The sequence below is a fragment of the Gadus macrocephalus genome, chromosome 16 (genome assembly GCF_031168955.1).
Source record: "Gadus macrocephalus chromosome 16, ASM3116895v1".
Classification (NCBI taxonomy): domain Eukaryota; kingdom Metazoa; phylum Chordata; class Actinopteri; order Gadiformes; family Gadidae; genus Gadus; species Gadus macrocephalus.
The window spans coordinates 24,175,014-24,187,705 of NC_082397.1; the positions used below are offsets into that span (position 1 = coordinate 24,175,014).

The 12,692-nt window shown below is 45.3% G+C and overlaps 1 protein-coding gene across 7 annotated transcripts in view; it reads left to right on the forward strand.

Moving 5' to 3' along the window:
* clcn2b (chloride channel, voltage-sensitive 2b) overlaps positions 1 to 12,692 on the forward strand; it is a 119,111-nt gene that overhangs the window by 9,645 nt on the left and 96,774 nt on the right. For all 7 annotated transcript variants that reach the window (XM_060075545.1, XM_060075546.1, XM_060075548.1 and 4 more), the window contains exon 2: positions 12,272 to 12,413. In XM_060075545.1, coding sequence (XP_059931528.1) covers positions 12,272 to 12,413 — 142 coding nt within the window. The remainder of the gene's footprint in view (positions 1 to 12,271; positions 12,414 to 12,692) is intronic.

Below are 12,692 nucleotides of genomic sequence, written 5' to 3' on the forward strand. Positions count from 1 at the left end.
ATCATTGCGGATAAAATTATGTGGGTTATGTCTGTCTGAAACAAACTGAATATATCTGACACATCGCCATAAGCACAGAGTAGGGTTCAACTGCTTGATTCATTGTTATTCGTTCTATCCTATAATTATAACATCAATGTTGACTTGTCCCTCAAATGTTACAACCCAGCCATATAGAACTAACTGAGGGTGTGTGTTCTGCCTCATGGCTGTCAATAATAAAACTAAACAATGATTTATATGCCATATCATACACCATATGCAGTCATTACTTCAGCAGCACACAATAAATGACAATAAAACCATCACCATGATGACGGTTCTGAGCTCCAACCCGACCGCGGTTAGGTTAGACCTGGCTGTCAGGTGGCCACGGCGGGCGTCAGGTGGCCGCGGCGGGCGTCAGGTGACCGCGCCGGGCGTCAGGTGACCGCGCCGGGCGTCATGTGACCGCGCGGCCATTAGGTGACCGCGTGGCCGTCATGTGACAGCGGCGGGCGTCATGTGACAGCGGCGGGCGTCAGGTGACCGCTTGGCCGTCAGGTGACCGCGCCGGGCGTCATGTGACCGTGCGGCCGTCAGGTGACCGCGTGGCCGTCATGTGACAGCGGCGGGCGTCAGGTGACCGCGTGGCCGTCATGTGACAGCGGCGGGCGTCAGGTGACCGCGGCGGGCGTCAGCCGACTGCAGTGAGTGGATATGATCTCAGCCGCGTGTCAGAGAGGAGCCCTTTTGCCTTTACTTCTAATGCTACATGCAAACCATGCCGCTTCCGTCCCCTGTTATCATTCCATGGACAAATACACCAAACGTGCAAAACAGTGGCGTAATGAGGGAACACTGCAGCGTAACGAGGTATCAAACACCTCGATACAGAGCAGAGGCCGCATATTTCAAATGTCGGCTGCATTTTTATGGAGCCCTCATTAATTTCGGTCCAGGCTGCTGAGTATTAGTCATAGATCGGATGAGGAGCCTCCTAAAACGACTCTGCTTGGGTTATTATCATTCCCTGCTCACCACTGTGAGCAGGGATCGGTCTGTGTACAGTAAAGGCATGTACTGTACACACACACCCACATGTGTGTGTGTGTGTGTGTGTGTGTGTGTGTGTGTGTGTGTGTGTGTGTGTGTGTGTGTGTGCGTGTGTGTGTATGTTAGTGTGTGTTGGCATTAATTTACCACGTGTTGGAGGGGCAATCAACGTTAGAATATCTCTTAAGCGACCGTGTAATCAATCATCAGACCCGCGTACACGGCCCATATAAATCAAACCTGGAAGAGATTAAAGTAGGTCAATGATATCCAGACATAGACATGCACACACACACGCACGCACGCACACGCACACACACCTGAGTAAACAGTTAGTACTGGCTTCAAATCTTTTTCGGTTCCTATTAAATCAAATGATTTACAGGAGATATACTCATTCAACATTTATTGAATACAAAAAATCTACAAACATACAGTAAATATAACATTTATGCGACAGCAAAAGGTAAAAGGTAGCTAGCATGGCATATATGCCGACCGTGGATTTGTCGCTCAGACCCCCCTCAGTCCCCCCTCAGCCCCCAGGGCCTACAGCAGAAGATTTCTCAAGATGCATTGTGACAATTAACAAAGTCATTTAAAAATGTGAGAAGTGGAACTGATTCCAACTCAACTTTGTCAGAAACTATTGAAGTACCAAACTTCAGTCAACGCCCCTCCGCAGTACTCACTGGTACAGTCCCTGTGAGCGTCCCCGTGTCTATCACCCTGTCAGGGGATCTTAGGAGTTATTATATACTTATTATATGTCATACTTAGTTATAGTACTTAGTTGTGTAGCATCTTATCCTAGCTATCTTTGTTTTGTACGGGATAGGTTAACCTAGCGATTGTTACTGCTGTGAACTTGGTTCTATGAACATCCTTACTGTACCGACAGCGATATATTGTTGTTTCTCCTTCTTCTGACAAGTGTACTTATTGTAAGTCGCTTTGGATGAAAGAGTCTGCCAAATTCCCTGAATATGAATGTACATTTAAAAGTAGTGTGCAGCAAATGTGTGTCTTTTGTCTTTTGCTGGGGAGCAAGTTTAAAGCTCAAGGACAAGCGACCCCACCTCGTTATCGGAGCACAAACATTAAAGGGCTTAGTAAGCGCTTAGTAAACCACGCTTAGTAAAACACACACGCACGCACAAACGCGCGCACACACACACTCTCTCCGACTCCCTCTCTGACTCTCTCTTCAGGCTCATAATTATCTGTTTAAGTTGAGCTGAAAGGCATCCATCTACACTAGACGCACACACAGTTTTTGTATTAAGCAAAGTGAACAGATGCTAAGCCTAATGATGAGTCAGGTGTGTGTGTGGAGCAGTAGGGGTATGAGGTGAAGACACAATGCAGGCGGTGCCAGTATGTGCAGATTGCGGCAGGTCTCTTACACACAAACTCACACACTGTGAGTGGTTGTTTGGATACAGTGGCGAGCAACCTTCATTCCATTACAGATATTGATACGGTGATCTCTCCGCCCCTCTTGGCACTTTGCTGTATCTCCTCCTCTTCTTCACCTCCTTTCTTCCTCACACTCAGCATCTTTTTACTTTAACGTGACCTTTGAACCGTGTCTGCTGTGTGTGTGTGTGCCCATGTGCCCGTACTGATGGAGGTGAGACGGGGCCTTGCACTCTGCCCCCTCCTGGGCTGCTGTCACCAGATCTACGTCCAGCCTCCATGGCTGCGTCCCCATTCCCACCCTCTGCGGTGCGTCTGTTTGCCTTAGCCCTCTCAATTTTCCATCCTCGCTATCTTCTCTCTCTCTCACGTGTTTCCCACACTCTCTGCTGCACCCCTGTTCTCTCTCACTACCCCTTTCTCTATCCCTCACTTCCATGTTGCTTAAGCATCTAAATTAGCATTTATTTGATGAATCATATCAATTTGAAATGATGACGACAACAATCAGTATGGATTATAGAACATAACACATGAAGAGCATACACAATACACAACGCTAAGAAGTGCTGAACAACCTAAATGTCTGGATGGTGACCACCATAACCTTTTATCAGGCTGTTATTGTTGTATAGCGAGTCCTGTTATTGTCACAGCTGTGTGCTCCGCGGAGGAGGCTGGTGGCTGTGGACACTGTGTCCCTTCCCTGTGTGAGCGCTGGTGCCATGGCGTACCGACAGAGAGAAGGACCGACCCGTGTTACACGGCCTTTCTTCGCTCTCTGTTTCTCACTTCTCCACTCCTTCTTTTCAAACCCTAGTGATTGACAATAATCACACTTTAATGGCAATACCAGAAGCATCATGTTGTCAGTTTGTTTCATCAAGTAAAGAATCTTGATGCCTTAGTGCATTTTTATAAATTGCTAATAATAAATTTCCTTTGATGAACGAACTGGCAAGGGGTTCCAAGTCCCAGTTTGGTTGACCAGGGCAATGTAACATCAGTGTTGATATCACTTAGTTAAAGGCTGTCTTCATGTTCAGCAGCTGGCCATGTCTGAACTGAGTATGTTTTCTTGTTTTTGTGGGAAATATGCCTCTCAATTTTTTTTACTTGCTGTAGTTGTAGAATTCGCTGAAGCTGAACCTCCCATTGTTCCCTGAGTTCTGTGGTTCCCAACCATCTCTGGCCTGGGACCTCATTTCTAGCTGAAGATGTTAGGGACCTAAACTTCCACATTTTGCATCTGCCTCCACACCAACAGTTATTACCCAATCCACTACTGCTGTCATGACATTGGTGAATGTTATCAAATTTCTCCATTAAAAACTGAAGTAATAATTGCCATGGTCATTTTCATATCTACAAGTCTCAGCAAAAAGTTGCATTAGGGCATAAGGCATTACAAGAAAAGAAAAGGTAATATTTTACTTGGTACAAATCTCAGTAACGCACGTTACAATGCATTTTAAACCCGAAATTAACTTATTTGTTTTTATACAAATTCGCCAACACCGTGAGATTCGCAGAGGAGAAAAACATCTGCGCAAATGTTTACTTCCTCTTACTGCTAGAGGAGAAGATCACGGCAACAGCAGAGTCCAGGGGGGCTGGTTGTAGTCTTTTCACTCGGTTCTCCGTATCAACAGTGGGGCTAGAACGGAGTGAAAAGACTACAACCAGCCCGCCTTTCCGTTCCCGGTCAAGGAGCAATGGTCCCGCCATTGAGGCTCCTGGTTCCATCTGACAAATGTCTATGGGAAAAAAACATGGGGTTTTTGAATTATCGTGCATAGCAAACTCTGTAGTAAAAGCTTCTCACAGTTTGAACTACACACATTTTCCATCTAGATTCCACTTGGATTTTGGATTGTCCGTGCCGTTAAAGTAGTTAACTATTAGGGCTGGGTAAAAAAATCGATTTAATTGATTTTGGATCGATTTCATTAAAATTTTGCATAGGGCATAAAATAGATTAGTTTTTTTATTATTTTTTTGTTACCATTATTATTATTTTTGCACTTTAATAAACTATACCTTAATGCAATTTGCAGTGATGGAATGTTGTAGTTCAAGTACGCTTTCACAGTACTACCTTTCTAATTTCAAAATTGCACTTTTGAGACTTGTCCAATTTACAAGTTTGCACTTAAAACCTGTTGTTTAAGATGAGGAGAAAAAATAAAGTACATTTGTATTTTGTAACACAGTTGATCCATTTTCATTATTTAAGAGCAGATCTAATCCAATCGTGATTAATCGATTCAGAACCTTATGAATCTAAATCGAATCCATTTAGGAAATTGGCCACGATACCCAGCCATATTAACTATTATGAAGAAGCATTAACGTCACCGACAATCCAAAACCCAAGTGGAATCTAGATGGAAAAAATTGTGTAGTTCAAAACATGAGCAGCTTTTACTTCTTTGCCACCTACGATCATTCAAAAACACCATGTTATTTCCCAAAGACATTTGACTGATGGAACCGGAGCCTCTGAGGTGGGACTTATTCTTCAGAGGTCTATGAGTCTTCCAACCGAAATCAATGGATTTACAAAATGCCAAATAAAACACGGCAGAAACTGTATTTAGGTGAGTGCTGCATGCAGCGCTCCTATATTGTTTGTCTCAAGTTTTATTCATTCTTTCTTTATTATTCTGTACAAACTTTGGGACCTATCTCCTTCCTCAATTTTTCACTTAGAGACTCCATTCCAATTTTTGGTGACTTTGGTGTCAACCTCTCTATTTCATCCTCGACAAACCAGAAAGGGAGCTCAATGTAATTTTTATTTTTTTTTTTATTTTTTTTTACAATTTACCGTAGTAGGCTCTAGCTCTATTGATTTCAATATGAATACCTCAAGTGACAGTACTTCTATTATAAAATGTATTGCACCATGAGCCATTACTGCGACCATTATATTGTACTTTTGTTAGCCTTAAGCTTAGCTCAGTCATTATGCCATACCACATCACCTCCTGCTGCGTAATGAGCAGCATTGAACACAAGAAGATCTATTGAGAACACCAAATCCATATTTCCTGTTATTTTGGTGAAATTAATGCTAAAGTAATCTAAAAGTAATGTAATGCCTCACAATTCAAAGACAGAAATATTGTAATAATGTTTTTTTTATATTGTAACTAATTTGAAATGACAGTAACAAGTAATAAATAATGCATTACTCTTTTGAAGTAACTTCCCAACACTGCAAGTCTATGAGACTTAAAACAAACAAAAAGGTTTGCTAAAATGTAATTTATTTTCTGAGGTTTCCTCAATTCTGCAGCATTTCACTGGTTACCCACTGAGACAACTGCATCAGGATTCTCCTCATGTTTCTGACAATCGAAAGTCTGCACAAATCTAGGTGGACACGCCCACTAATGATGTCAGAAGGGGCAGATTTTCAAAGCAGCTTGTAAGGGCCGATCACACTCAGACCTGGTGGTATAATATGTCCCCTTTAACAGAATCCAGCTGTCCCACCAGACTCCCCAATGGCAGTACTAAAGACGCTGAGGGCGGAGATGGAGGGTTTTACAGGAGGAGTTAGTTGAGAAGTAGCTAGCTATACCGATCAGACTGAAGACCTTATTGCACTCGCTACTCGGATAATGTTTCTTAATTCGCTATAAGGATTAAGCTCAATGTGGCTGCTATTGTGTGTAGTGTAATAATGTAATGCCTGGATGTTACATTTATGTCTCCCTTTAGATATGTATTAACTTAATGGTTAGTAATGTACCAATTCAATTCCTATTTTATGTGTATATTTGTATAGAGTCATGTTTTCTTTTTTTTTCTAGTGCGGATATCGGTTGCTTTGTAATTATCTCGTGGTTCATTATGGAAAAACAACAAACACTGCTACCATTAAGCAAAGGAAATCCAATCTAGCAGTGTCCCTTGACCTCAAGCTGTAGAGACATATGTGATATTCAGCCAGCAATGGAGAGGGAGAGAGGGACTAATTGTGTTGGGAGTTAGAGGCCTGTGTGTGTGTGTGTGTGTGTGTGTGTGTGTGTGTGTGTGTGTGTGTGTATGTGTGTGTGTGTGTGTGTGTGTGTGTGTGTGTGTGTGTGTGTGTGTGTGTGTGTGTGTGTGTGTGTGTGTGTGTGTGTGTACGCACGTGTGTGTGTGTGTGTGTAAACAGTGGTCCTCAGAGCAGTCGTCCCTCTGTCTGGACGTGGGGACACTGGTGATGTGCAGCTGGCTGCTGGACATTGAGTTGGAGAGAGGGGGAGGCGTGCTGGGAGAGAGGGAGAGGACAAATAAAGACAAGATTCTAGAGACTCTAGGACCCGTACCGCTTGAATACCACTGATCTATTGATCCCATGGCTGCCATACTGGATTGTGTGTGTGTGTGTGTGTCTTCCCTCTCCCTCTCCCTGCCTGACTGCCTGTGACTTGTGCTTCCCAAAATGAACCACTCTAGATGCATTTAAATTCTGCCTGCATCGCAGTGTGAATTAAAACTCCTCCATATACTGACAGCTTCCCTCCTCTTCCTTTCTCTCATGACTTCCGTAGCTAACCGTCCTGCGCTCTCTCTCTCTCTCTCTCTCTCTCTCTCTCTCTCTCTCTCTCTCTCTCTCTCTCTCTCTCTCTCTCTCTCTCTCTCTCTCTCTCTCTCTCTCTCTCTCTCTGTGTGTCCCTCTGCCCCCCCTCTGTCTCTGTCGTCTCCTACCCCTGGAGACCCCTGTTATTTACAGTACACCCCCTTCCCCCATGTGTATTCATGTATCTACACAGCCCCCTCCTCCATCTATTCATCCACCATTCCCCTCCTGATGCCCCCACCCCCCTGTTGCTGTGAATTCTTGATCCCCCCCCCAATTATTGACCTCTGGCAATGTCTACACACGTACACACACAAGCGTATCACACTGGCTGCCGTTCCATATCCGGACACACACACACACACACACACACACACACACACACACACACACACACACACACACACACACACACACACACACACACACACACACACACACACACACACACACACACACACACACACACACACACACACACACACACACTTATCTCACATATACCAGGAAATGTGTGATCCACTGCCTGAATCCTCTGCTGCCTGTTATTGATTGGACAAGGAAGGCTGAAGATTGAATTGCATTAATCTCTCTCACTCTGTCTAGGCCTAAAAAAAAAAATTGTTTGGTTCCGGTTTCCAACCGACCCTGTCAATTTATGTGCGACCCAAATTATTTTATGAGCGTTAAAAAAAAAAAAAATTAAATATATATATATATATTTTTTTTTTTATGCAAACTATAATTACGTTTTTGTCCAGCTCCTCTTCATTCTATACAAGGATGAGCGAATTTTCTCGTTTTTAAATGAAAACAACCTACCTATCATTTGCTGCCGCTGGAAAAAATAAAATAAATTCCCTACCTACCCATGACCTCAACAGACAACCAACAGGAACCAAACTTTTTTTTTTTTTAGGCCCTATCTGCCGGTCTTTGTCTCTCTGTCTCTCTGTGTGTCTATACCTCCCAATATCTGCCAGTCTATCTATCTATCTATCTATCTATCTATCTATCTATCTATCTCTCTCTCTCTCTCTCTCTCTCTCTCTCTCTCTCTCTCTATCTATCTATCTATCTATCTATCTATCTATCTATCTATCTATCTATCTATCTATCTATCTATCTATCTATCTATCTATCTATCTATCTATCTATCTATCTATCTATCTATCTATCTATCTATCTATCTATCTATCTATCTATCTATCTATCTATCTGCCCCTCTCTCGCTCCATCCGTCCCATTCAATGACAGACTCCCCCTACTTCTCAACTCGCCACACACACACACACACACACACACACACACACACACACTGTCAGGGAGCTCATTAGTCCAAGTTAGTGATGGTTTGCTCGGGCAGAACGTTGCACTCCCTGGTAATTTTGGGTTGACAATCTGGACTATGGCCAGGTGTGTGTGTTCTGAGCCTTGTGAATTAGAGTTCAATATTTGGGGACTCCGATATTTCAGCCTTGGGAAGTTGGCTACAAACAACACGCCACCCAAGAGACGCATCAACACACACCCTAACACTCACATTTACCCACATGATGTGCGCTACGCGTGAAGACAGGTCAACCCAGTCGCCGCGTGCGAAGGATTTCCTCAGGCCAGCTTCATCTTGTCCCAGTCAGTGTTGCCAGATTTCCCACCCAATCTTGCAACCCTGGTCCCAGTACAGTGCGGCCAAGAAGAACCTCTTTCTCTGGCCCTCCCATAGAAGCACACACTCATGTAGAGGAAAGCGTCCACCGCTGGCGAGTGCTGCAGGGTAACAAAGTTGTCAAAGAACAGTATAGACGGAGGGAGAGCTTCTCTCACTCAGAGGCAGGACATACAGGCTACAGGTGTAATGAATGTGTGTGTCTGTGTTTTCCTAAAATTGGAAACACGTTAGACATATGTAAGAAAATCATGTTTGTATTAAAGGACAATTCCGATGTGTAGTATTTTCGCTCGGTTCTCCGCATCAACAGTGGGTCTAGTACCGAGTGAAAAGACTACAACCCTTTCCGTTTCAAGCCAGCCATTGTGAAGCAGGCAGGGGCGGTTCGAAATTAGCCAAATACTCAAGACAGGACCAATATTAAAAATGTGGGTGTTAACAACTCTATTTCATCCTAGACGAACCAGAAAGTGGGCTCAATGTTCAAAATACCGGAATTGTCCTTTAATGATTTCAGAAGACATTAAGTGTGAGTGTGTGTGTGCGTGTGTATGGATGTCCACTCTGCTGTGTGGTTCTGGGTAATCTCTAAAGTGTTGATTAAGCCACAGTCCGTCCCCCTGGGGTCATCTAGATCTGTGATTGGCGGAGCCAGGGAGGCATGGCCCTACTGGGTTGTTCAGTAGATCGTCAGACAGTAAGTGGAGACAATAAAGAACTCACTTCTCCTTCTTTGTGTCTCTGTCACTGTCTCTGAGCTCCTCTCTCCCTCCCTCTGCTGGGTCTTCTCAGGGGTCCCCTAGATGGTACCCCCCTTGGCCCGTGTCCCCCTGCGTGGTACCCCCCTTGGCCCGTGCCCAGCTCCCTCTCGCTGCTCTCAAGGCCCCCCCTGGTCGGTCTGGATAGAGCTCTTCATCAACAGTAGACACCATGGTCTTTACAAAGTCCTCATTCCAGTAACAGGGATGCAGATTTGAGTCGATGAGTGAAATAAAGGACTGATCTGTTATCTGTCAACAGCTTCAAATTTGTTCAAGCTAAATATATGATCATCGGTCCTTTCAGCTGTGGGTGACCAGGGCTTGGCACCTCAGTGGGTTGCAGGTAGTCTTCTTCAGGCGTAAAGTTTGCGTCTTTCCTTCTGTTCATTGCTTGGCTCTGTGTAATGTATCTTCTCATTGAGTTTATTTGTTTCCATTCAGGTTATCTCCCTTTTTTTAATCTGTAGACCAGGTTCACTCACTGCACTTTGACCTCAAGACAACCAGTATTGATTAAGATGGAATCTTCCTTTTACTACCTGCATTCCGACAGGTCCCATCTCCTCCAGCGAGTCCTGGCTGTGATTGGTCAACCAGGCCTGCTGTGACCTATACGCATTGGTTTTGTGTGGCTATCTTCTCACCATGTATCTCAAGTGCTTCTGGCCTTTGGACCCCTTGTGAAACACAAGTGACGGCTCACAGTAGCACTTCTCAATCAAAGAGCAGGAGGCAGGGTTTGCTAAGCCTTCACCTCTGATTTGGAATTGGCTCTCATTGCTGTTTCCCTTGTGAATAGCAATCCATTCATCCCTTTGTGTGATCATGGCGGATGAACCTGCTTTTGAAATGTCCAGGTTCTCCGTGTGTTGGATGCTCCATTGTAGGCCTACTGGTGGAGGCCCACCCCTGGACCCCAAAGCGGGACACCTTCACGCGGCCTGTTCATCTGGGATCAATTAGCCCAGAAGGCATGCGTAACTGAGGGCCTATTTCTGCCCGGGCTCAGGGTAATGACAGGCTTCCAACCAGGGTTGCCTTTATTCCGGAAAAGTTCAAAGATGGAAGTTGTTTTGTTTTTGCCTCTTTCTTTCTCAGAGGTGCATCTGAGCATCTATTTCTGCCCCTCTTGTGTTTGGCATTGCTTAATTAAGCCCTTGGGCCACCATCATGGCCACGGAGAGGAATTCTACCCAGAGAGCCATTCTTCATCCAGTCTCTGCATTTATTGTCGGGGAAAACCCCAAATCACCCTCACATCTCAGGCACATCTCTGGCTCTGTGCTTTCAGGTCTCCTTTCCACAGGTCTACAGTGTTGTGACTCTCCTGTCTTTTTTGTTTCCCTCATGCATCCATACATTTTTCTAATTTGTTTTGTGTCAGTAGGAGGCCAGTGGCATCCTGTTGCTTTTTCTGCCTATAAAAAGGAACGGCTTTATGTGTTATTCAACAAACCGCATAGTCAGACTGCAACCAGCGCACTCTGGTGTTTAAGGCTTCATATGAGCATCACTTCTGGTCTATAAATAAACCTTGATCTATGGGGTCTGGTATTTACTTCTTCATCCTTCCCACACTATACCGCTCTATCACTATCACGGTCCCTCATAACTCGGTAAAGGGATGGATTTCCAGAAAAACACTGCCTGCTGTATCCCTTATAGCTTTGGCGTGGGTTCCTCACCTACTGCGAGCAGAGCAGGGCTGCAGGCAGTGAGTCACATCTCAGCACTCCTCCTTAATAGACCATTGGCTTTGCGCCGCGTTTGGTTGACTCAAGACAAGGACAGCTCTTCTAATCCATGCCAACAAATCGTCAACCTGCAGATAAGCGAAGTAAATGAGTAATCTCTCCAAGCTGGTTCTTGCTCCATCTGATCTAATCACCGTCTGTTGGTCCATGGAGATCCTTCTAGGTCCTTCCACTCAGTGGATGTTGTTCAGTTGTTGGCTGAGCGGCTCGTCTGATTCCCAAGCAATGACCTTGAAGGCTTGATAACCTAATCTTAAGACTTCCTTAATATGCTTCGGATCCACGCGCCAGCGAGGGAACGTGTGTGTGTGTGTGTGTGTGTGTGTGTGTGTGTGTGTGTGTGTGTGTGTGTGTGTGTGTGTGTGTGTGTGTGTGTGTGTGTGTGTGTGTGTAAAGGGACAATTACTATCGTGGTGTGTGATAAGGGGCTTGTGATTATCCAAATGCCCCCTGTATAATTCAAATGCATTTAATTATATGAGTAAAGAACAGAGGCCTTGTGAACAGGACAGTTCAGGGGCACATATTTAACTTTGATCCCTTTTATTACCACCAGTGATAGGACTGCTGCAACGCCACCAAACAATTACAATAACATGATTAGGCTTACTTATTATGATTCTTGTTAATCATTGGCCGGAGCGTGGTGGCTTAACGCCCCGGTGCTGCTGGGACCTGGAGAGGAGAAGAAGGAAGCCTTCAAACTTTCCTCTTCATGTTCATGTTTGGTTCTGGTGGCCGAGGGGGATTCTGGGAAGGGAGACGTGAGATGCAGTGTGTGTGTGTGTGTGTGTGTGTGTGTGTGTGTGTGTGTGTGTGTGTGTGTGTGTGTGTGTGTGTGTGTGTGTGTGTGTGTGTGTGTGTGTGTGTGTGTCTGATATTTAGGATTTATTTCAAATGTATTTGGTGCAATCTTATTTGGAGGCGTGTGCCCAGTTCATAACAGGAGTATGGGCAACATGCAAGTAACTCTAACTGTGTGTGTGTGTGTGTGTGTGTGTGTGTGTGTGTGTGTGTGTGTGTGTGTGTGTGTGTGTGTGTTCCTCCCCTCCAGATGTATGGGCGCTACACCCAGGAGCTGGGGGTGTATGCCAAGGAGGAGGCGGCTCGCCTGCGGGAAGGAGGCCAGCGCCGCTCCGTCGGCCGCTCCTTGGACCTGCTGGAGTATGACAAGGGACGCTGTGCCAAGTGTCGCAGTGAGTACACCCAGAAGACTGGCATTAACCCCCCAGAATGCTCCCTATAACCCACCGGAACGCTGCCCATACCCCAGAGTCCTCCCCAGTGTGGGGGCCCCTGATACAGACCCAGGCACCCGGGACCAGCAGCAGGGTCCTGACAGATCAGGGCTCCCGGGACCAGCAGCAGGGTCCTGACAGACCTGCGCTCCCGGGACCAGCAACAGGGTCCCAGCAGGGTGGTGTTGTGTTAATGAAGAGGCTCGAGACATTAGCTGCAGTACATGAGGTCTACAG